Source organism: Amborella trichopoda, chromosome 4 (genome assembly GCF_054954075.1).
Source record: "Amborella trichopoda isolate Santa Cruz 75 chromosome 4, AtrichopodaSantaCruz75HAP2 v2.0, whole genome shotgun sequence".
NCBI lineage: Eukaryota > Viridiplantae > Streptophyta > Magnoliopsida > Amborellales > Amborellaceae > Amborella > Amborella trichopoda.
The window spans coordinates 27,953,991-27,980,380 of NC_142339.1; the positions used below are offsets into that span (position 1 = coordinate 27,953,991).

Consider the following 26,390-nt stretch of genomic DNA (forward strand, 5'->3'; position numbering starts at 1 on the left):
AACCAACTGATCCATCTGTTGTTACCAATTGAACTACATATTATCAATGATTGCTTTTTCTGAGATATGAAATACCCAGGCTTTAACATCAGCTAACTCCCGAACATGGGGAAATTATTTGTCGAAGCGCTTGTTCCCTCCTGATTAATCCTGATTTCGATTGCGCTCCTCCCATAAAAGCCAAATAGTTGTGAACAATAAAGAAGTCCAAATATCAAAGAACCATGGGATTTGAATCTAAAAGATAACGAACTTCTCAACATAGAAGGAATAGAAGAGCCTGAAATAAAACGTTTACCACAATGCCATGCAAGAGATCTCCATACAGCCTGTGAGAAATCACAAAGGAACAGTAGATGATAGGGACTATCATCACTGTTTTTACAAAACAGACATACAGGAGGAGCCATGGCTATCCCCCACTGCTGCAGGAGAGAGATCATGGGTAACCGTTCGTGAAGTGCCAACCAAGAGAACCATTTCTCTCGGGGATGACATTTTGATGACCACAAGGCTTTGAAAATCGACTGAGTGGTGCCCTTGTTTCGAATAAATTCCCAAGCTTCTTTAGTCGAAAATAATCCACTCGCAGAATGAATCCATACTAGAATATCCTTATGTGGCTGTAATGGGATAATAAATCTTTCAACTTCCTGCCATATTTGAGTCAAAAAACCAGATGTAGTGGTGGGAAAGACCGAAGACTGAAGATGGCCTCCAATATAATCAAAGACCTTTGGCATAGCAATCTCAAGGTCTTGATGAATAGTTGTACCATAAGAGTCCCATATTGACCTTTCTGATAACCATGGATCTGCCCAGAAATCCACAAGCCAACCATCTCCAATAACCCATCGAATATTATATTTCAAATGAGATAATCCAAGCCAAATACCCTTCCAAGCATAAGATGAATAACTTTTATATTTGGTTTCCCATATGTAAGAATTCTTGAAATAACGATGCTTAAAGAACCGAGCAAATAGAGATGAAGGATTCGCCAAAATTCTCCAGCCCAATTTTATCATCCCTGCAATATTGAAATCTACTATGTCACGAACTCCTAGTCCCCCTTCATCCTGAGGTAAACAGACTGTTTTTCATTTAACAAGATGCACTCCCTTTTTCTGCGCCACGCTGCCCATAGAAAATTTCTTTGCAGCCGTTCGATCATATGGCATGTTTGTTTTGGCAGGATAAATGAAAGAACCCAAAAAATAGATGAGGCAAAAATAATTGATTTCAACAACTGAAGACGCCCTGCCTAAGATAAAGTTAAAGCCTATCCTTCCAAAAATTTTACCAGCCAAGCTATGACTTTGACTATATTTTAAATGGCTGTGAAATAAAGGCAACCCTAGATAGCGCACTGGGAGAGATCCTTCACCAAAGCCAAGCTCCCTGAGAATTAATAATTTATTACCCTGCGAAACCCCAAAAAAGAAGGCTTTGCTTTTTGCAATATTAAGTTTCTGACCTGTAGTTGCCTCAAAAATGGAGATAATCGATTTAATAGAAGTTAAGAACATTGTCTGTATAAAATAGATGCGACACTCCATAATCGCAGCCCGAAGGAAAGGCCCGAGGAATCATACCTTGCTCAATAGCATAATCCAACTTCTTGCTCAAAAAATCCATTACTAGCAAGAAAAGATGCGGAGATAAGGGGTCCCCTTGTCTAAGACCTTTTTTTCCCCTAAATTAAATTTTAGGGGATACCATTGCACAACACAGAGAAAGAAGGAGAAGATATGCATAGACGAACCCAAGATATACAAATATCTGGAAATCCCAAAGCATTCATACATGCAATAACAAAGGACCAGGATACTCTATCATAAGCACTGCTCAAATCTAGCTGCAAACACATTTTGGGCCTCTTGGAATTTTTGTTGCATATAGATATGAGTTCAATTGCCATAAGAATGTTATTTGTAATCAATCTACCTTTTAGGAAAGCAGCTTGTCTAGGATCAATCAAATCATTGAGTACTACCCGTTAGCGATTAGAAATGATTTTGCTAATAATTTTATGCAATACATTCCATAAACCAATTGGGAGAAAATCCTTCACAGTAGGGGTGGCTACTTTAGGAATGAGACATAAAGGTAGAATTGATTTGTATAAGAAATTTACCTTTCTTAAAGAAGTCATTAAGAGCCAGAAAAAGATCCTTCTTAAGCACCTCCCACCCAAATTTATAAAATTCCACCGTGAAGTTATCAGGCCCAGAGCACTCTCACATTTCATCCCCCAGATACAATCCTTTATCTCCTCCATGGTAACATCCTCAACCAACTTCTCCTGCTTAGGAGTGCTTAGCAGAGAAGGTGGCAAAAACTGTTCAGCCATATGGGTATCAACGTCACTTTCCCCGGACAAGAGATCTTCAAAGAACCCTATCATGTGATTATCAATTTCTGCTTCAGAAACCAAAGAACGCCATTCTGGTCACTGAGAGAAATAATACGTTCACTTCTCCTCCTGATTACAGTAGATAGATGGAAAAACCTTGTATTAGAATCCCCGTCCTTTAGCCACTGCTGCCTTGACTTTTGCCTCCAAATACTCTCTTCATGGCCTAATAATTGCTGTAATTTTGTAGTATGTTCCTTCTCGTTTATCATCAAATTTTCATTGGAACGATCACTACACAAATCATCATGTATAGAGGATAACTTCTGCCGAACTACTGAGATAGAGTCACTCACATGGCCAAACACATCCTTGTTCCAAGCACGCAAAACCCTCCTCAGTCTTTTCGGCTTTGTAACAAAATGAAACATAGGTGTGCACCCCACTCTGCCTTGCCAAGATGCTGAAATTATATCAATGAAGTTTGGAGTTTTCTCCCAAGTCGAGAAGTACTGAAAGGGTTTTGGCCCGACTGGACCCAAATTTGATATGGATACCAACAAAGGATGGTGGTCTGAATTCCCCTTTGGAAGCAACTCTACTTTGGACTTTGGATATGCCAGCACCCTATCAGTGGTCGCTATAGCACGATCCTATCTCCTTATGACACATCTCCTGCCAAGATGACTGTTAGACCACGAAAACCAACCCCTTGCAGCACTAAGGTTAGTTAATCCACAGTCTGACATAACTTGTGCAAAATTCCCTGAATCCGGAGGTAAATAGCCACTACATTCCATCCGCTCTGAACTATCCAATAAAGTGTTAAAGTCGCATAATATCAACTAAGGTAGTGTAGTAGCAGCCTCACTACTTCTCATATGATCCCAAAGTAACGCCCTCTGAGATACAGAATTAAAAGCATATACCCCAAAAATAATTGAAACAGAACCATTACATAAACTAGTGGCCTCGATAGTGATCATCTGATCATTAACATTGAGAATGTTGGTTGAACAGATGGACGGGTTCCAAAGAAGCATAATTCTCGATCTACCCTCAACATTGTTAGCAACAACATTATTATAGAAACCCAATTTCTTCGACCACAGATTAATCCTATCCACTAACAATTTGGAAGGGCGTGACCCCATTGAAAATGAAGCGATCATGATTTGAAGTGATCTCGATTCTAGGTGAATTTTCAAAAGTTTCTGAATTTTGAAATTGATATCCTTGATTTTGAGGTTTTTTTTCTCTTTTTTTTTTTTTCTTTTCTTTTGCCTCTTGACAATTTTCTAGCTAATGATCACCTTGAGACGATTTTTTTTTTGTTTCCATGGTTGTGGGTTGCAGAAGTGGTCGAAAACTAGCAAACCAATGAGGAATCGCCTAAGTCTGCTTAGACCCAGGAGGCTCACGTCTCCTGGATGGTCCTGAAGAGAATTACCGTGGTTGTCTTGAACCAATTGGCTCTCACCATAATGAATTGCGCCGCCTGGTCCGGTTCCCTGTAGGGACTCGAGTGATTCCTAGGTTATGCTTTTACATGGCCCTCAAATATTTATCAATTATTTACTAGACTTTGGGGCTATAAAGTTGTTATTGTTGTGCATATGTCAGTGTTTGAAAATTTAGTCGGCCGCTTAGGCAAAATTTTTTTTAAAATTCCTAGGCACTATCTGGGCGGGGTCATTATGTGCCTCGTCTCTGGGTGCCCGCTTAGGTGCCGCTCCGTGACACTTTGCGGATGGGTGAAAGAAAACGCTCATTGAAGGTCAAAAAAATGTAAATTCCCCCCTTAAAAAGGGGGGAAAAGGGTTTTGGGGGGTATTCTAAACCCCCAAAACAAAAATCGCAGACTTTAGGGTGAGAAAATCTCCCAAAAAACCAGTCTTTTGTGATTTATCGACAGATTGATAAATTTTTTATTTTGTTGACGTCTTCCCAAAACAAAGGCAATAGCCATGGGTAGATTTGGAGCTTCTAGTAGTTGATTTTGAGGACTTTTGGCGACCCAATAGGTGAGGTTTGCACCGATATGGATTTGATTTTGCTATTTTTAAAGTATTATCATATTTGAAAGAGGATTTTGATTTGATTTTGCTACAATATATTATGTTGTGAATCATGTTGTTTTTCTTTTGCTCTTTTTTTTTGCAATATATTTACATCTTTATAGTTAAAAGATTACTTTTTTTATGATTAATTGAATTTTTCTCATTTGGACGATGAAATTGAACATATATCATATTCTTTTTATTAATAGTTGATTCCTTTTTTGTACAATGTGTCATGTTTTGATATTCTATTATTTTTTATTTTATTTTATTTGATAAATAATTGATTACGTGATGTCTTAATGAGTTAATTCTTATGTGAAAGTGAAACTAAGATCTTATATACTCATTTAAGTCTTATTGTAATTTGTAAACTAATAGTAAATGACTTTGTCTATCTTTTCTAGTCTAGACTTCTAGTTTCCTACAATGACGTTTGGGATTTTAATGTCTTACAAGTTACAATCTCTTTCATACTTATATCCGTAAATATGTTATGTGATTGTACTATTATGTTTTCGTCTATTTCACAAGGAGTTTGGGGCTCTAAAATTGCCCTAAAACTCCTTAAGGCTTAAAACCATGCCCTAAGAACTCCCTTGTTTTGCTTGTTTTTTTGGTGTGTGTGGGGGTGGGTTTTCAATTTTGTTGAGGGTACCCTGTCTTTGGGCAGGCACTTGAGCGCCTAGGCGGCCGAATCCGCATTTTTGAACACTAGCATGTGTGTAGATATACTAAAAAGTGTGTAGGCATCCCCCTTGAAATTTTGGCCAAGGGAATTTTCCAAAACCTGTAACCCTATACATTAGTCACTTTTTAAGACTTAAAACCCAGACTTTTAAACCTGCCCATTGTCCCAAACTAGTCATCCTAGATGCCCTTGAGCCTATGGTAACCCAAAACATTAATCTGACACCCATAAATTTGAAAATTGATATCGTAAAGTCCTAGCCTGGTAGACCCACCTTAAAACTTGCTTAAATTGGGCTAAGCTTTATTCCAAATTGTAGAGATGTCATAAGCTTTCCAACAATCCATAAAATTGTCAAATCCGACAGATTTGGAAGCTATTGCCCAAACAATTTTGTTTGCAGAAATTCCAATTTGGTAACTATACGAGTGTTCTAGAACTTTCTAGAAATTTTTGGGGTGTTCTAGGTTGGTTCTTGGACACATTTTGCTTGGTCCTTCCTTAGGAATCAAGGGAACATTCTTTAAATGTTCCTTAGAACCAAGTCCTATCTAAACCCCCCAACCATTCATAAAAAAAAAATCATCCAAAAATCCTTAGAAAATCCTAAAATCTCTAAAAACATTAGGGAAAATAGCATAAAATCCTTAGTTAATATTAGGAATATTTGTAGGAAAATCTTGTAAATAAGCCAAAAATCCTAAACATTCTTACGAAAATCCCTAAAGTTCCTTCTAGCCCAAAGCCTAGATCTAGGAAATCCTGAAAACCCTATGTTTGAAACCCTAATTTCCTACCTACCAGATTTCCTTAATGATTCAAATCTCAATTCAAATCCCTAGGAACAAGATCTCTTAGGATCGTCAAACCCCTCCAAGCCCATTATTCGAGTCCAAAGAGAGGGCATCAACGTGGAAAACGTGCGGTTCAATTATAGGCCTTCAACTCTCAGTTTTTCAGGTAGGTCTCTTTTTACTGTTTAATTTCGTTTTCAATTAATTTTTTATCTTTTATTTTCTTTTTTTTCATTCCCTGTTTCCTTGGTTTCTTTTTGGTTTTTGCACGATTTTAAGCCAGCGTTGCCTGTAATTCTAAAAAAGGTTTTCAAGATTAGATCATTTTTTTGAACTGTAATTCGACGGATCTTGCCTATCTCTATCTAAAATTTATTTTAGTTGAAAGTACGAATAAGAGAGGGTTTCTTCTGAAATACTCCTGGATTCATTGTTGAATGAAATTTTACCAAATTGCCCTTGTGTTGGGTAATATTTTACTATATTGCCCTTTTTGAGAAAGGTTGATTTAAATCACGTAAAACCCTAAAAGGATCCAAGGAAATAATAAACTAGAGAAATAGAAATAAAAGAGAAAAAGATAAAAAATTATTTAGAAACTAAATTAAAGAAAGATGGAAAATAGACACCCAAGAAAAATGGGGAGTTGGAGCCTGTATCAGGACTGCTGGTTGTTTACACCTTGATGTCTTTCACCTCAAAGAATGGGCTTGGAAGGGTTTTTATGCCTAGGATATCTTTTGCCTTGCGCTTTGAATTGGAGATTTGAATTTTGGAGGAAATTTAGCTTGTAGAGAATTAGGGCTTTCTAGCCTAGGGTTTTTCTATTGGTTATCTGGACCTAGGGTTTTGGCAAGAGGGGATTTTTAGGATTCTTTTAGGAATTTTCCTCGGTTGTTTAGGTTTTAAGATTTTCCTAAGGTATTTGCTATTTTCCTGATTTTGTAGGTTTCCTAATTTCTAACGAATTTTGTAAGATTTTCCTATGACATTTTGAATTTTTTTTATAATGAAGGGTTAGGCATTCACAACTGAAATCGAGGAGAATTTCATCTGAAATCCTCAATGATTAGTGCTTCAACTAGACAATTAAATGTCAGAGAAATGTAGGTGGGGTCCATCGAAATATGGTTTAAAGAAAGATCTAATCTCAAAGGGCTGGAGATTAGCCCTTTCCGCTGCTGGTAGCGCTAGCTTAAAATTGCTCAAATACTAAAAAGAAACCAAGTAAACAAAACAAAGACAAAGAGATGAAGAAAATAAAAGATCCAAAATTAACTAAAAAGTAAATTAAAGAAAGAGGGAAAAGGGAGTTACCCGAAGTTGGGGCCCATATGCCTTCTCTTTTGCCTCATAGAAGGGACTTGGAGGGGTTTTGGTATCCTAAAAGATCTTGTTCCTAGAATTTTGAATTGGAGATTTGAATTTTGGAGGAATCTGGCTTTTAGGAAATTAGGGTTTCTAGCCCAGGGTTTCCTAGGGTTTCTTAAATCTAGGGTTTAGGCTAAAGGGAATTTTTTGGGATTCTTTCAAGGTTTTCTAGGAAGTTTGGTTGCCTAATTTTGAAGGGAATTTTCCTAGAAATTTTCCTAATATTTTCTAGGGATTTTGTTCAATTTTCCTAATTTTCTAGCAATTTTAGGGTTTGCTAAGGATTTTCGGATTATTTTTTTAATGAAGGGTGAGGAGTTCTATATGGACTTGGTTCTAAGGAACGTTTAAGGAATATTCACTTTAAGGAATATTCACTTTGATTCCTAGGTTTGACCAGTCAATACGTGTCCAATAATTGACCTTGAACATCTTAGAAGCTTCTAGAAAGTTCTAAAACACGTCGAAATTTGCCAACAAATTTTATGACCTGGAAATTGTAAGTAACACAAACATTGACTTGCCCTGGTTGCTAAACTAAACTATCGCATAAGGACCAAAATGGAATATCTACGAACAAACTTGTTCAGGCCATAACTTCCAAGCAGAATGTCGGATTTAAGCGATTCTTGGACCGTTGGAAAGGTTATGACATCCTCTACGATTTGGAATCAAGTTTAGTCCAATTTGGACAACGGGTGAACGACAAAGAAGTAGACATTTGAGACATGACAGAATGGAATAAACGATCATTCTCTTGAATGCCTATCACCTTGGGGAAATGTGGGATGCTGATGGGGATCATCTGTAGGACGTCAATGAGAACTGCGCTAAGTTTGGGGCAGTTGTATGTTGTTGATAGGTCTTCAACAATTGGTAATATGTCGGACAAAAATAGGAACTATGCTGATACTGGGATGATTATTTTTTGTTGAGGTCACCACAATGACGCTACTTGGAACCAATGTTTTAAACTACGGGATGTGGCCAAAAGTTGTGAGGGGGGGATGCGACCCGGATGCGGGTGCATCATGATGATGAGGGCAATAAATGCAAAACAATTCTAAAAAATCTAAAAAAAAAAGTTAATGCATAGAAAAAAAATATGGAGGTGATATATGTGATAGTAGGTGTTTTAGTTTAATGATTAACTTCAAAATTATTAGCTGTCGGAGATTCTGTATCCAGTTATCCACTATCGTCTGATGGAAACTAGAAACTTGAAATTAGCTTCATAAAACATTCAACAATCAACAACTATAAGCCCAAATTTGCACCATAAGCACAACCATCAACAACCATAAACAACCATAAGCCCAAAATAGTGATATTACAAACCAAAAGTCAAGCTCAAACAAAGTTAATAGTCAATAACTTGATACAATCATCCATTTTGAGAGTCAATTTTGAAATTTGAAGTCAATTTTTGCCCCTCAATTTCTTATCACAAATTCACCCTAACATCCCCAAATTAACAATCGCAAGCATCAAATCAACATCCAAGTATCAGACAACTGCCAAATCAAAGATTTGAATAAAAAATAAATTTCCGCCAATTTTTTGTTCCCTCAATTTGATGCAAAAAAAGCCACAAAAGTGGCTGGAAATCATCGTTTAGGGGGTTTAATAACCCCCCAAACAGTTTCCCCTATTTGGGGCAAAATCGCAAAACATTTCTGCGGAAGGGGATGTGGCTACGATGCGGCTTTATGTGGCGCATATGCGGCCGCATAGGTCAAAAGCGCCTATGCGGTCAGTTCTGATGCAGAGCCCACTGCATACCGCATGATGCGGCCGCATTTTAAAACACTGCCTAAACTACGGGTAAACATCTTCAACTTAAACCTTCATGTTTTCTAGGCATCAATTTCTATTGAATGGGAATGACTTTGAGATAAAGATGATAATGATGAAAATCTGGCAAATTGAATAACCATTGACCCTTAATTCTAAGGTTTTTGGTTTTCAAGATAAGGTTTTGAGAATTGGCCATTTTGCTAGAAATGGAAGTTTTCTACCAGTTTTCGACCGATTCTTTAATACTTTGTATAAGGCGGAAATGTGGTAACATCGAGTTCGGGCTGTTCAACTCCTTCGTTTTTTGGAACAATTTTAGCAATTATGAACTGAGAGAAAATTTAAAATACAGTGCTAGGTGCCTGGGCATACTATTTCAACAAAGAAATTAAGATTTTTGAAATCGCAAGACACAAAATTTGAAATTTTAAAAGAGCGAGACTTTTGGAAATCGGATTAGTCAGTAGTTTAGGCTCATGCTACTGCGGATAATTTTCTGAAAATTTTATTATAAAGGATTTTGAAAAAAAAGGTTTTTGAAAAAAAAACGGTTTTGAAAATTCTTTTAGATAATGTGGATCTTACAGTTTAATAACTTGTGATCCCTTTGGTGGACCTTTGAGGTTGCTCAACCTTTGTTGGGACCAATGTTTTAAAAATTGGTGATTTGGATCGAAACCAGCCGATCCAGTTTGGGAATTAGTCGGGTCGATTCAGATCCTCTTAAACACTGGGAACCAATCCTACATGTACATTTTTAATTTTTTAATTTTTTTATTTGCATTTTTAAAATTTTTTACTCTAGGCAATTTAGTAGTTTTTTTTTTGTCTTTTTTATTTCTATTTTTTAAATTTTATTATTTATAGTTTCTAAACACGTGGTACAGATGGCCCACAACCTCCGAATGGAGGCAACTTATGACCTGAACGACCAATCTCTCTTGTGGCCAATTTTTTTAATATTTTCTAGGGATGTTTTCCAATTTTCCTAATTTTCTGGTGATTTTAGGGTTTTCTAATGATTTTTTGATTATTTTTCTAATGATGGGTTAGGAGTATCCAAGACTTGGTTCTACGGAACATTTAAGGAATAGTCTCTTTGATTCCAAGGTTTGACCAGTCAAAACGTGTCCAAGAACCAACCTCGATAACACCTCAGAAGCTTCTAGAAAGTTCTAGAACACCCCGAAATTTGCTGACTAATTTTTTGACCTGGAAATTGTTAGCAACATGAACACCGACACCCTTGGTTGCCCAACCAAACTATTCCACAGGGACCAAAATGGATTCTCCGAACAAAATTGTTCGGACCATTGCTTCCAAACGGAATGTCGGATTTGGGCTATTCTTGGACCGTTTAGAAAGCTTATGACCTATATTATTTGGAGTCAAGTTTTGTCCGATTTGACAGCGGGTGAATGACAACGAAGTAGATACCTGAGACACGACAGAAAGGAGTAAAGGATCATTTTCTTGAATGTCTAGCCTTGGGAAAATGTGGGATGCCTGTGTGGATGATGTAGGGGTTACGTGGTCATTTAAAGGCCTTATAAGAGCATATGCTAAAATTATTTATAGTGATATGTTGACTCCAATGGGGGAGCATGGTCCAGTTTGGACTCTCAAGCATTGCTAATGCCTTCACACAACTGGGCTTTGACTGGCTATGGTTTAGGTTGATGTCTAAAACGCGTAACCTTGGGCATTTGTGGTCAATCGAGATGTGCGGTTATCCCTTGATAAGATCAGAGTTGTACCCAGGGTGGATGGCCAAGGGACTGGATGTGACGCCTGTGTGTGATGGTTGGCCAGAGAGGACAAGGGCCAAAATCCTCATTATTGTCATCGTACGGCATGTACACTGGATAATTGTCTGGGGAGCAGCCCCTTGGTTGAGGGTGTGTGCATACATGTGCCTAAGAGATGACTCCCTGCAACATTGGACTGTGTTGGAAAGACCCATGTGGTATCGTGCTAGAATGAGGCCTGGATTGTCCTTAGGGAAGGACCTGTAATCCATGGACTAGGATCGTGTCTCTTTCATTTATTTGTTGACTTTGATAGTTCTATCACGAATCCCTACAAAGAGCTCTGGGTCATGAGAACTATTGGGTCAGTTTGAGAAGGTGCAATGAGATGCAATTTTCTAGAAAGAATGGAGTCCTCAGTGTATTTGTTATATCCTAACGTTTTGGATCCAATAGTCTTATCATGAATCCTTGCGAAGAGCTCTGGGTCATGGGATCTATTGGGTTAGTTTGAGAAGGTTCAATGAGATGCGATTTTTTAGAAAGAATGGAGTCCTCAGTGTATTTGTTATATTTCTAACTTTTTGGATCCAATTCCCATCAAATCTTCAATATATTTAATTATAGTGGATATTTTATTTTATTGAAAAAGGATTTTAAAATAAGAAAAAATTAATTTTTTGAATTTATTTAAGGGTGTGGTTTGTATAGAGCCGAGGCTGTAAACAATCAAATTAGAGCCCACCTTCAAATAGTGTCGAGAAATGTGGTTCAATACTGGAAATCTTTGAGATAGCCTTAAAATATGTTTCCATATTTAAATATAACATTTAAAGCTTCAAAAATAATGTAGATTAAGCAGATCTATGAAAACTTGAAAATCTTAACATTGACGGTCCAAAAATATGTTACCAGATGCACTATTTCCAAAACTTGAAATCCACTTTTTTTCTCATGTCGACATGATCAATTTGAGGATATTTGGGAATCAAAACAACCTCTTCTAGTGAATGTTTTGAGGTGGGCTCCATATTGTTTAGAGCCTCGGCTTTATAAACTTTTTCCATTATTTTATTCACAAAGGAAAATAAAATAATTACCGGCTTTATAAAATTCTTTTTATTACTTTAAAATTTAATTTTGGGTATGGGGGCTCATTCGGACTTTTGTCCCACTATAAAGAAAATATAAGCATGTGTGTGTTGGGGGGGGGGGGGGGGGGGTTGTGATAGCCCTACATGTGTGGGGTACTCCACTCCCTCTTCTTTGTTTTTTTGGTGTGGCTTGTGATGGAAGCAGTGTAGGAAAAAGCGAACTGAAACGGTTGATCGGACATGGGGCCGGAAGCTGTTCAATCAGTAAACCAGTTGATTCAATCGGGCAAGTCCGGGGCAGTCAAAAAGTGTTAAAAAAAAAAAATACTAAGAAAATCTAATAAAATATGGAAAGTATATTTAAAGCATAATTAAATAAAGCACATCCAAATGAAGTTGAAAATTAATGAAAAAAATGGATTTTAAAGAATCGATTTGTTCCCAGGGATATTTTGAAATTTTTCAAAAAAGGGAAAATGTAAAAATAAATATTAATGGCAAAAACAATTTCCAATCTTTGCCAAGATGATGAAATATATTAAAAAATGAATTACAAATAAAATCCCTTATTTTTGGGGATTTTATATAATTTTTTAATTTTTTTTTAAAATACCCGGCTGGTTCACCAAAACTGGCCGAAACTGGAACCGACCAGTGGCCAGTTCTGATCAAATCAGGTCTAATTGGGCGGTTAGAATTTGAACCGCACGATTTTTCCTACACTAGATGGAAGCCACCCACTTGTTTTGAACCTAAAAGAAAGTAATAAGAGCTGGATTTGATTGGTTTCAAATAAGCCAGTAGAGACTGATTGAAAATTGATTTTCAAAGGCATAGTATTTTCTCTAAACAAATATTTGATGCGAATAGAATTATGGAAATTGAGGGATAATGGTTCTCCTTCATTCCTTTTAATCATGATCGCTGATCTAAGGAATGAAGGGTTGTTATCTCTTCACCCTATGGGGTTTTATGACAAAGGTCAAGATTGAGTCTCATAAGAATGGCAAAAACCTCAAACTCCAAAACACTAGCCTCTGTTCTGTAAATACTGTCTATGAGGGAACTTTTTCTCTAGTTAGGTTTTCATTTTTGGTAGGAGGTAGAAACCCTAAGGGTCACACCCAGGCCACAACGGTGGCATGCTCTAGCCTATGTGCATTATGATTTGTTTTTGTGTTGAGCCTTGGTCAAAACCGTACCCCATGTCATGCTCTCGAGAGGTTTTGCCTAGGCTTTCCGAGTTATGAGACGAGGCTAGACCGAGATCCCATGTGCCATTGGTGGAGGAGATCTGGTGTGGGGTGTGCGGAGTCCTTGGGGGTAACCTGGGGTAAGGTATGCGGTATTGTTTTATTTCATGCTTTCTTGAATTCGTTCAAAGTGTTATGTAATTTTTAGATTTATGTTTTGAATGAGAATACGTTTTGATGGCAAGTAAGTGACAGTCCTTGGCATATTTTGTGTTTTTGTTGTTCATATATTGTATTTGGAAAAGGCTATGATTATGATGATATATTGTATTTGGACATTTGTAATTGATCTTGGTGGTAAAATAAAGAAAAAGAAAGGAACAGTTTAATCGGTTTGTACTTGCTCGGGTCACATAGTCATACTTTCAGATTATCCGTAAGACATCAATGAGAACTGCACTTAAGATATCAACGAGAACTGCACTAAGTCTGGGGCAGTTATATGTTGTTGATTGGTCTTCGATAATTGGGTATCCTTAGGACAAAAAAGTAGAACCGTGCTGATTCTAGGACGGTTATATTTTGTTGAGGCCACGATGGTGATGCTACGTGGAACCGTGGGTAAACATCTTCAACTTAAACGTTCATGTTTTCTAGCAATCAGTTTCCAATTGAATGGGGAATGAATTTGAGATAAAGATGATAATGATGAAAATATGGCCAATTGATATTTTTACCTTTGGCCTGTAATTCTAAGGTCTTTAGTTTTCAAGAAAAGGTTTTGGGGGCTCAGCATTTTTCTAGAAAGGGAGGTTTTCTGCTGGTTTTCAACCGATTCTTTAATACTTCAGATTAGGTGGAAAACTCGATAACATCATGTTCGGGTTGTGTTAACTCCTTTATTTTTTAGAACAATTTTAGCAATTTGGAAAGCAAAGAGAAAATTTGCAAAATAGAGTCAGGTGCCTTGGCATACTATTCAACAAAGAAATTAAGATTTTTGAAATCGCAAGACACGAAATTTGAAAATTTGAAAGAGCGAGATTTTTGGAAATCAAATTAGTTAGTGGTTTAGGCTCCTGCTACTGTAGTGCATTTCCTGACAATTTTATTAGAAAGGATATTTGAAAAGAAAGTTTTCGAAAAAAAATGTTTTTGAAAATTCTTTTAGAAAAATTGGGTCTTAGAGTTTAATCACTTGTGATCCTTTTGGTGGACCTTTATGAGCTTTCCCAACCTTCGCTAGGACCAATGTCTTAAAAATTGGTGATCTGGATCGTAACCAGCCGATCTGGTTTAGGAATTATTCAGGTCGATCCGAATCCCCTTAAACATTGGGAATTGGTCCTACATGAATGTTTACAAATTTTTCTATTTTCAATTATTTTATCTTTTATTCTAGGCACTTGTGTGGCCCAACCCCCTCTATTGATTTTTTTTGTCCTTTTTATTTCTAATTTTCTTGAAGTTTATTATTTATATTTTCTAGATACGTGGTATAGATGGCCCACAACCTCCGGATGGAGGCAGGCTATGACCTAGACAACCAATCTCTCTTGTGGCCCATTTTATAGCTCATTGCCACCCATTCTTATTTCTTTATCCCCAAAATGGGACTTTTTCCTCCCATTTGAACTTCAAAACAAACTTCCATCCGAGCACCGTAAAAACAGGGGGAGCTTCAAAATAACTTCCCAATAAAGAGATTTAAGAACAAGGGTCCCTATACTTGTCTTTAAGTAGTACTCATGTTCACATGGCTTCCCCCCCCTCTCCCTCTCTCTCCTTCCATTATTTGGCTTAAATTCACTAAAAATAACCCTCTCCCCCTCCTTGTTACCATTACTTGGCTTAAATTCCCTAAAAATAACAAAATAAAATGGGTGCGGTTTCTATACGGTTGCAACCTTAAACAATCCAATTAAGGCGCACCTTAAAATTTTATCATAACATGTAATTTTGTTGTAAAAAATTCTTAGTATTATCTTAAAATCTATTTTCATGCCTAATTAGAAAATTTTGAATTCCAAAAATGGTTAAAATCAACTAGATCTATAACTATATGAAAGTCTTGAAAATGGACGGTCTAGATAATGTGTTGCAAGATGCACTATTTATGAGATTGAATTTTTTTTTTTTTCATATTCATAGATCTCGATGTTGAGATGATTGATTAGAGGGTTTTTTCAACATTAAAACAACATTTTTGAAAGATTTTTTAGGTGCATCTGTGATTCTACATTTTAAGGTTGCAACGTTATATAAACTTTTCCCAAATAATTTAAAATGGAGGCTTGGTTTAAAATAAAGGCTAATGTCCAATTAAGGAACATAATTGTGGAAATTGACTATGGGTACAACTAAGTATAAAATAGCGAGAAAGACTGGCAATGAAGCAATGAATATGTTAATTATGATGATTCATAATTAAATATGAAAAATATTTTACAGTAGCCTAAATATTTTAATTATGAAGATTCATAATTAAAAATTCAAAAAATTGTCTCATTCCTTGATTTACTTGAAAATAGAAATATCAATAAAATTGAAAAATGGGAATTTGTGTTCTTCCTTGACAGAAAGAGAACTTCTTTATCAAAAGAAAAGAAAGGGAACTTCTTTATAGACTGCCGTTGTTCCTTGGCGAGAGGTGGAGAGCGGTTTCAATTGCCAAATCCAATCTTTTGAAGAGGAAGTTATCTTCGTTAGGAATTTTACAATTTGAAAGCCCTAAAAATATTCAATGGTCAACCGATATTCAAATGGCATTTCAATATTCACGTATTTTTGCTAGATAGTGAAAATTCATAATGCATTACCCCCATTTTTTCTTGAGAACCCAAAAAATATCATTTATAATGAGTTTTAGTTATTTGTGGAATTTTTGTAAGGTTGGATTTGGTAGATTTGGCCGAGTCACTGATTCGAACTACTGACCACCGTTGCGGGCCGGTTTTTTGTGTGGGTGGTCAAAGTCACCAGTCCGTCTTTTTAAAGATTGGTTGGTACCTTTAGGACTTAAAATCATTAAGTACGCTTTCGTCCTCAAATCTTTGGCCCTTGTGTTACAACTTGAAGGAGAATATCAAATCAATACCTCAAAAGATGCGGGGCACTACCCCTAGTGCTTGGGATCTCTTGGGACTTCCAATTTCATTCCCCACCATCTACCCTTTGCAGTTCAGATGATTGAGGTCTCTCAGGTTGGACTCAAAGAGTTCCATGACCATGGCCTGTTAAGCTGATGCCCTTTCACTTTATGCTTTGTGCACCTTAAGTTGTCCTTCTTGGCACATTCTTGATTTTTTCGAGTTTTGCCCCCTTGACTTTTCAAGGAATTTTGAGTGCCTTTCCTTGGATTTTTGCACGCCTCTTGATTATTATTATTAGTATTGTTATTTTTTCCTCTTTCTTTCTTTCCTTTTTTGCTTCTTCCATCGCTTGGGGTTCCCTTTGGATTATCATCCCGTGGTTTATTTTTTTTATATTTTTTATCCATCATCATTATAACCTTTTCCCAATTGATTGGGGTTGGCTAATGGTTTGTCCATTTGACAGGTGGTTCCTTACTATTTTGTAACTATTACTGTCTTAGTAATGCAATGTTAACAATTCTAAAAAAAAAGACAGGTGGTTGAGCTTTTAACTTTTGGCTTGAAACTCTGGGTGGCTTCCTCTTTTAAGTTTTTCTCTTGAAGATGGGGTCGTCTTTTCCCTTGCGATGGTGCTTTGTTTGTTTTGGCACTTCGCCATAGGAGCAGATAAGAATTTCCTGATTTCCCATTTGAGACAAGATCATCTTTTCCCTTTTTCCTAGTGCTAGGGAGTTTCTAATCTTGGTTGTCCTTGAATTTTCCTTGCCCCAAGTTGATACCCAACACTTACTTGATGGTTGTTACTAAATTCTGGCGGAACTTTTCCCTTTAAACTTCCCCACTTGGACCTTGAATTTTAGACTTTGGCTTTAAACTCTCCCACTTAGACCTTGAATTTTGGACTTTGACATAACTCTTAGTTTCCAAGTCCTTTAATCTCTGACTTGGTTGGCTGAGCTCATTTGGTTTTATTCCCTATTAACGGGTGATACTTCTTTGTTAGTCCTCAACCGTGGATGCTTTAGAGTAAGGTGCCTAAGCGGCGCGTGAATGCTTCACTGGGCTATCAAAAAGGGGTAAGCAAGTGACCACCCTACTCCTTTCATGTGGTCTTCTCAGTTATATCTTCATGTTGCTTTTCAGGAGTTGTTAGCCTTGTAGTATGTTTGGAGTCATCAGATGAGGGTATGAGCTCACCGCCTGCCTATGGGTTGGCGAGGCTGCCCTTATAGGGTCTTCTTCATCAAATGAGGCTATGCTTATCAGATCCTTGGATCTTCTTGATTTTAGGGCGCCTTGGTCAATGGAGTTGTGCCCCTATCTTTGTTGGCGTCTGGAGTTTCTTCCTTTGAGGGAATGACATGATTTGGTCTTCGAGATCTAGCTCTTCATCCTAAATTGGTTGGTCATCCAGGAAATCTTGTGAAGATGGTGTGGGCGGTCCCCTTAGAATTTCGAAGGGATAAACTTTTTCTTCTGATTCTTGAGAGGATGAGCTTTCTTTTGAACTTAGGCCTTCTTCCACTTTACCCATATTGTCCTTCACAAGCCGGATCCGAGAGGCATACATATCGGGACTTTTTGGTCTCATTGCCCTAGGTGTGTGGGCTGTCTATCACATTTACTTGAAAGATTGGCATGATTGGGTCCTCTACCTTTGTAATCACAGGTATTACCAGGATATCTTGGGTCCTTTTGTGGGCCTGTATCTTCAATTATGATAGAGATTCTTTAGAGGTTACTTTGTTCTTCCAACCCGTTCTTCAATTGTGGAACTTGGACTAAGGCTATCCCCATAATTGTCGTTTTGAGGATCCCTAGCCACATGGTCTTGGTTGAGCTTATGCATCGATTCACATTCTTCTACATGGATGAGTTGCACTCTTTGTGGATTTGATTAATTGTTCCTCACATGCCAGTTGTTTATCACATTTTCTTGGAAGAATGGATTATTCGGTTTTTTTGCCTCTTTTCTATTATCTAGGATGGGGATAGCTTGGTGCCTTGTCAATCAATATTTTCAACTTTGATCGGGGTCCCCTTTGAGTGTTTTGTTCTTTGGCTTCTCCCTGGATTAGAGTCCCAGGACTAAGGCAATTCTTAACATTTATTCTCTTATATTCTCTTATTGACTTCTTTGGTTGGCTTCTTCCTGTGCCCGAAGGCCATAGATCGTCAGGCTTGGGCATGGATATTGACTAATTGGTTTTGATTAAGTTGACATCAACCACTGCCTTTTTTTATTGATGTGTATCAGTAGTATGATCTAAGTTTGTATCGAGAGAGGTGCCTTTTTCCTCGACAAAGGTGGGGACAGGTGCATCCTTCCTTTTGGCATTCTCTACAACAGTTACGACTTCATTATCAATGAAGTCTCGAATGATCTGCCTAAGAGTAAGGCATTCCTTAGTGTCGTGGGCGTGGTTTTGATGCCATTCGCGCCTCTGTGATTTGTCTACTATGGGCAAGGGAGGAATCCAAGCTGGAGGCAACTTAACAACTTTACTCTTGACAAGCAATTTGAAGACATCTCGCATTGATTCCTTGATGGGAGTGAATTCTTTGGTGTGGTTCCCTAAGTTCGTTATGTATATAAATGAGCTCTATCCCTATCCTTAAGTTGTTTTGAAGATGATTTAGACCTGGGATGAGCTTTTGGCTGATTGATTGTGAATTCATTAATTTCTTCATCAGTTGGAGCTTCATCTTGATCAAGCTTTTTCCCTGATGTGGTTGGTGATTGGCTTCTGATGGAACTAGCCTTATCCTCTGTTCTTTTATATCGTGCAACCATTTCGAGCATGAATTCAAATGTGTAAGGCTTAGTGCCATGGTTGAAAAAGAGTTTGTACCAGGTAGTGTGTGCTCCATGGCCATGCTAATCTGAGATGATTTGGATAAATAACCTTTGTTGCAAGTTCTCGAAATCGGGTGGCAAAATCTGTGAACGATTCCCCCGGATCTGTTAGGTTGTAAATTAATTACTGAGGGTCATTGATCTTAGCTTAGCCTGGCGATATTGTGTGACAAAGCGTCAGTATGATTTGTCGGGCGTCTCATTTGGGAAATTATTCATCGCTTTGCTATTCCAAGTTAATGGCTTTCCAAATAGGGTATACTGGAATATAGCCTTGAGTCGGTGAGGCTTGTTTTCTAGAGAAGGTACAATCAGCAAATAGGTGGTGACACCAGTTTCGGGGTCACCCTTTCCACTGAAATTGTTCTTGAATTCTGGGAAAATGAACGTGGGTAGGAGGTTTGTCACATCCACTAATGTGTCTTTGAGGTAGGATTTTAGGGGTGAGATGTCAGGGCCCCCCATCTTTGCCAAGGTGTCTTGGAAAGTTTTAAAATTGCCGTATAGGTCAGCTAACTTAGTTGATTGGATGGTTGTGGTTGCCCCAACCGGATGGTTGCCAAACATTGGTGAGTTGGCTTGGGTTGATGCTGAGCAGGTATGGACTGGTGAGACGGCTTGGGTTTGGATGGGATAGACTCAGGTCTGCAGAACAGCCAGGGTTGGCTGAACCTGGGCTTGTCACATAGTCGGAAGGGACTGGACGGTGGGTAATGGGTCTGAACCTTCAGCACAATCTGGACCGACTGCGCTAGAGGTGACAAGCTTGAACCGGCAAAGCAACCTGAACTAATTGAGCCAGCTGGAGGTAAGTTTGGGTCTACGGCATGGCCTGGATTAGCTAAACCCTGTGGGTTATAGTCCTGAGCCTGTGGTGCAACTGAGTTAAGCTGGGCCAGAGGCTGATAAGGTTGAGGTGGAGGAATAAATCGGGCTAAATGGGTCCCTGGCTGGTATTGTTGGGCCAGTAGGTTTGGCTAGAATTAGGGTTGATAGGGTTGAACCGGTTGGACCGACTGAGCCTGACATAGGTAGACTTGGGCCAGAGTATTGGTGGTGCTTGAAACTGGGTGTGTGCCCCAGCCAGTAACAGCTAACTATGCTGTGGGTTAAGAAAGCCCTGGGGCTGACCTACTTGACAAGGTTGACCATGGGTTTGAAGGGGACTTGACCATGCCTCTGGGTTGGACCCCGGGGTGAACCTTCAACTCCACCCCCTTGGGTTGCCAAGGCTTGGATATAAGCTTGGACCATGGGAAGCTGATGAAGCTGACTTAAGCTCATCCCACGAAAGGTTGTAGGGTTGATCTTAGTTTTCCTTGGTAGATGAGGTGGTGGACTTGGTAATCGAGCCGTCTAGAATTACTTACATGGTTGCTCTAGTGTAAGAGTGCGCACACACAGGGGAAAAGGTTTGAGCTAATGAGTTAGGGGTAGGTTCAGGTTGGGAAGGGTTCCTAGCTAAGAAAAGTTGAAAATGTGGTTACATCTAATGGGTGCCCTCATAAGTCCCAAGTGCCAAGGAAAGGCGGGGCAAGGGTCTTTCTATTTGTGGATTGCTTTTGAGGCATTCACGTGGATGGTGCGCAATCCCTAACGTCTCGTTCACAAAAACTAGGTTCCCTTACGACTTGAATGCCAGTATTGGGGGTTTTAGAAAGCTTTTGAAATAAAATTTGAAGTGATCGTGTATGAGAGAAGTGTGGAAAAGAGAAACACATGGTGGGTGCAAAAAGGTGCGGCAATCAAGCAAGATGAAACAAATATAACTAAAAGAATCTAACTTGAAAAAGATGAATATGACAGAATTGAAAGCATCTAATTCAAGAAATATGAAGCAAAACAAATATAACAAGGAATTGAAAGAACCTAATTCAAGAAAAAAAGGATCTAATTGAAGAACGAATATGATATGTTTACTTCTATTTATTTTTTAATCAAGGTGAAGATAAGTAGTAATGATAAAAGAGGAAAAGATACGGCAGAAAATGAAGATAATCAAAGTACCTGAAATTTGAAGCTATAAAGGAGGAAACTCTTTTTTTTTTAGTTAATTTATTTTTACTTTCAAACAAGAAAAGTAAATTAAAAAAAAAAAGCTGTAGAAATCAAACAGAAAAAAAAGGCGAGGCTGGAAAAAAAAAGAAAAGAAAAGAAAAAGAAAACTAAGCAGTAGAAATCAAACAGAAAAAGGGAAGGCTGGAATACATTATGGAGCAATCCAAGGCAAAATTGTTCCAGCGATGCGATACACGTCGTTGGAGGCATACAATCCAGTGACACGCACTGTCGTTGGTCTGTTTCAGACCCTGGAAAATTTTGGGTCTTTTCTGATTGTTTTCTAGCTCCTGGATTTGTTGGAAACAGGCTCTGAAACATAATTTCAGGGTCATTTTCTGACTGGGTTTTGTGCGATTTAAAGCTTGACATGCCCCACGGTCGGTGCCAAACAGTTTACAACCAAAATCGGGGAGAATTTTGGATGAAACCCCCTCTGATCTGTGCTTCAACTAACAATTAAATGTCAGGAGGAGATAGGTGGAATCTATCGAATTACGGTTCAAAGAATGATCTAATCTTGAAAGATAAACTCTTTCTGAGAACCCCTGGCCTTAAGCTGAATGTTCGTAATCTATGTGCCTTGCCTTGAGCTGGCTGTCTTTTTCATCCTTTTTATTAATAATTAATTTAAGTTTCTTGTTGCGACCATTCATTCCACCTCTATGTTTCCCTGACAGTGCAATATGTGTTGGTTTTAGATGCCTTCTAAGTTATCTGACATGACACCCTTAATACGAAAATGGCAGAAAAATATTCTTATAATTGGTTCTCTGAAAATTTAATGGTAAACATAATGAATATAAGCTAAAATATGTAAATGTATACATCAAAGACTTTAGAAGAGTACAAGCATGGGACTCAAGCCCATGTCATAATGTTGAAAAGTCCAACAGCATAAACTATAATGCAATGCCCTTATTCTCTGCAAAACGTACTATTCTTGATTTTGAGCTTTGTTCACTGTTTCTGCATCATCGCCCATTACAAAATGTAATTTGGTGGCCAAATCAACATTTCTGGGTAAAATTTGTCCACCTAAAGAATTTCTTTTGACCATGATAAAATGGTTTGCTACAGCCAAGTTCAATGATATAAGTATATTGTTCACTTTTATTTGTTGTTTGTATTACATCATATAATATTGCAACTTTTACATCATATAATATTGCAACTTCACTTGGCAGGGGCCTAAATTATAATTATGGAAATTTATTGAACTACACCTCAGCTATGAACTATTTAACATCTCACCCATATTTTCTAATCTAATTTCAGATAAGCCATCATTCTTTTGATCAAATTCAAATACCCATCAAATGACACATCAAAATGGGTTTTGAAATTTAGGAATTTTAGGTGTATTTTGAAATTTCCCCATACATTACATGTAATGTGGCAAGATGTATTAATTAAATTTGTTGATTCATTTATTGAATCACAAAAAAAAAGAAGAAAGGGTCCAGTCATTTTACTTAACAAAGAAAGAGAAAAACAAATGTTGAAGAATATATTTTGTCTGAAGTGCACAACTTATTAAAAAGGACTTGTTATACTCAGTGAGTTTTTTTGCTATTCCCACAAAAGATTGCATGTAGATTTTGAAAGCAATTTGTGGCTAGTGGTGCCACGTTACTGGGTGGGAATTAAGAGAAGGTGAATCTTCTATGGACGACACTATCAATTTCTACAATGCTGACCACCCCCAAAAAACTGTCCATTTGTTGGTCTTAGACTGTGACTCTGGGCCATCTATTCAATGGGCAATAATATCACTTTTTATTTAACTATTTATTTGTATTATGAATTGATCACGAGGTGAATCAGTAGCTGTTTCGAAAAATTCACGTGTTAAATATCTTCTGAACATGGTTTTGGCGTGTGGTCAATTGTAGTAATTGATCCCTCATGGTCCAGTGGTAGGTTTGTTCCTTGCCATCATGTGGGTGAGAATAGTGACCCACTTTACAAAAAGTATTTCTATTAAAAAAAATAAATATGTACTGGAATGTGTTTTGTTCTTTCCTTGTATGCTGTGGGTTTTGATTACAAGTAAGATTACTGTATGAACCTAAACTGCACTACATATAATTCCAATTCCAGCATGACTTGGAAGTTAAATCTAGACATATTAAAACGTTTGCTGTGCTGTTGTAGTTTTCCAAGCTTTCGATGTATGCATTTCCTTCCGTGAAGACAACAGTTGGCATCTGGAACGTTTCTGTTACAGCCTGCATTACTCTATAGATTAATGTCAAGGACTTCCACTGTTTGTGAAAGATTAGTGAGAGATTGTATTGAGATAATTCTGCATATCACCAGGCTATTGATTGATCTTCTAAGTGATTTCTATATTGATTGCAATTGTTTGCAGGCTGAGCAACGGGCTCGTGAAGAAAGTGAGAGATTGCGGCAGCAAGAGCGCGAACAACTTGCAGAAAAGCGAAGACGAGATCTGGTAGGTTTTCTCTCGTAAGATCGTACATCTTATGTTCTGGCATGGAGATTCATGTTCTGCCAAATGGGATGTGCTAAACATTGTTCTTTGTTACATGTATTTCATGACAGGCCCTTCGAGCACGTGTTACTGCAAAGGCAGAAGAAAAGAAGTTGGAGTTGCTCTTTCTACACTGGAGTGAGCATCATAAAAGGCTTTGCAATTTCCTAAGGCATGTTCTGTTTTATCCCAATCTCGACATTTGCATGCTGTTTAATCCTTCTTATGGTGAAAAGAGGCTAGCGTATGGTGAAAAGAGGCTAGCTTAAATTTTGATTTATGGCTTCTTGTGGATCTTTTTTCGTGTCTTTATATATCTCTTCCTCTGGGCCTCATTTTATTGAGTTGAAGGTGGTGTTTTCCCTCAATTGCAGGTTATTTTTAATTTTGGCCCAAGTATCCATATTTATTGAGAACAAAGATAAGTTTCTGTTCATGTGCATTATATTGTGTTCAAACGACCAGGGGCTTTTTTACTCGCTCGTTGGGAGGACATCTTCTGTTATAAGATGACAAATGCTCTTAGTTTGACTTTCTTTGTCTTCTTTGTTCAGGACCAAGTCTGAGCCACCAATATTTTACTTACCTGCTAAACCACTAGAAGGTGATCCAACCTTGGTTGACCAAAGAAAAGAGCGGGTATGATGATGCCAACCTTCTTTTTTCATTGATCAATATTGAAGATTTTGCATCTTGATAGTTGCTCATTCATTGATCATCACAATAAATCAAGGGCCATCTTTTCCATGGGGAACTTTCTGCATCATATGCCCTTTCTTTTTCCTATTTGTCTTTTAAATTGAAACTTGTTTCCTTGGTCTTTCTGCATATTGGTAACTTTCTGCTGATTGTCAAAGTTCAAAGACAGATATGGCTGAGGTGTTGCTGGGTGTATACGTATGGACATGGCGAGTCTAACCCAATTACTTTAAAGTATTATACACAATTGGAAAAAAAATGCTAAACAACAGGAAGCATTATGATAGAATCATAGGAGATGTGGGGCAAAGAACATGAAGCCAATAAGTAATGTTAGATGCACCCCTGGTACCATTAAAATAGCAATGAGGCTACTGGGATGCATTTCAGTTTCCCGCAGGTAAAGAATCCTTGGATTAAATCAGGCTCAGCGTGGGCCAAGTCTTCAGCGCTGAATCCTTCATAAACTTCAGCAAATTCAATCGCACATAGGCCTAGTGTTCATTTTTTTCTTTCCGCACAGCACTGTCTAGTCTATGCAGAAGTGATGCAACTCGACCCATGCATCCTCAATATATTTTCTGATTACTTTTAATTGCTGAATAACATTGTTCCTTTTTTTTTTTTTTAATGTCAATGGTTCCCACTAACGCTGTTTCTCGATCTCTTAGTATGGCAATTGCTGATTAAAAGAAGATATAAAAAGAAATCTGTGTGACACTATTCCATGTTATGATAGAGAGTAACATGGTTCTTCTGCATGCAGTCTTTCCAGGAATGGAAGGATGCTAGACGAGCTGAGTTGTCAGAATATCAGAAGCATATAGAGGAGCAGTATCTTGCAAACGTGGAGGCAGAGCTTGAGAGGTGGCAGAATGCTAATGCTAGGAGCAACACAAGTAGGGTAAATAATGCAGCAAATTTACAGGAAACAATGGACAAAGAGCTTGAGAGTCACAGGCAGGCCCACGGCCCCAAGAATACTTCGAGGATCCCAAGGGGTGGGGAAGTTGATGAGGATGTTGAGGATGATGATGACATGCTTATGATGATGGATGATGTGCTCCAACAGCCTGAGGCTGATGATGACATAAAGGATGCAGGTAATGCTGTTCCCCTTGAAGGTGGCAGCAATTGACTGGTTAGTAATAGTAGGACAACAGATGCTCACCATCTGGATGTTGCTTTATCTTCTTTGGGTTTTTGAATGCCCTTTTGGTTAATGAGAATGGTGGCAGGTGTTTCTATATGATGCTATTCTTCGGATTTTGATGTAGTTTAACGCATCAGTTCGTGAGTTCGATTTGTTTAATGTAGGCATGCTGTTAATTTATATCAATCTCGTAAGTTGTTTCTTTTGTCTTTTGTGCCCTCCTTGGACTGGAATTGTTAGGATTATTGGTGTTTGGTATCGAGGAGGATGATAAACAGTTGCAGGAAGCCATGTTTTCCATTAACTGCGATTCGTTGGGATGACCCTTACTACTAGTTACTGGAAATTTAGTCATGGCCCCTTCTTTTGGCTCTTGAAGAGGCGTTTCGAAAGGCCTATCGGGTTCCATGGATGCTGTCATTCTGCAATATGAATTGTAGATGGGGAGCCAGAAATATGTCTGACCGAATAACGTCTCATTCCTACCCACTTAAATAATTATATTTTGCGCAAGCTGCAGTACAGCCGTAAAGGAGTGGGACTGCATGTCGGCAGATGTCGTACATAACCTTAACAATGTAGGAGGGTTAGAAAAGACCCATACATTGGGCCAGTATTTATGCATATTTTCAGTGAAAAATGAGAGCAATTCGGTGTGTGGGGCATTTGGGTAAACCATCCAGTAACAACACCAGACAGATGAGGTTTGTTGTTCCTCCGCTCAAAGCCTTTCTGGTACAGTTGAGGAGTTGCTATGATGCTTATCATTTACTCTTTATCAGAGTAAAGGGTTCAGGAAAATTGCACTCTCCCCAGTGTAGACGGGGTTGGAATGGAGCACAACCACTTATAATCTGGTGCAGCTGAGATCAAAATGGAATAAGCGATGGCGAGACAATGAGCGGTTTTTCATATTATTGGGAAGCT

At 38.0% G+C, this 26,390-nt stretch overlaps 1 protein-coding gene across 2 annotated transcripts in view; it reads left to right on the plus strand.

The window, feature by feature from the left end:
* Positions 1–25,672, plus strand: part of LOC18425596 (protein-protein interaction regulator family protein) — a 37,888-nt gene extending 12,216 nt beyond the window's left edge. Inside the window, exons 7-10 of one of the 2 annotated variants that reach the window (XR_016053441.1) lie at positions 23,489–23,572; positions 23,683–23,783; positions 23,986–24,250; positions 25,077–25,672. Coding sequence is in view for 1 of the 2 variants with exons in the window: in XM_006830127.4 (XP_006830190.1) it covers positions 23,489–23,572; positions 23,683–23,783; positions 24,166–24,250; positions 25,077–25,448 (642 nt within the window). In the remaining variant the exon portion in view is untranslated. The remainder of the gene's footprint in view (positions 1–23,488; positions 23,573–23,682; positions 23,784–23,985; positions 24,251–25,076) is intronic. The other variant, XM_006830127.4, reaches the window with a different exon arrangement.
* Positions 25,673–26,390: the final 718 nt, after the last annotated feature.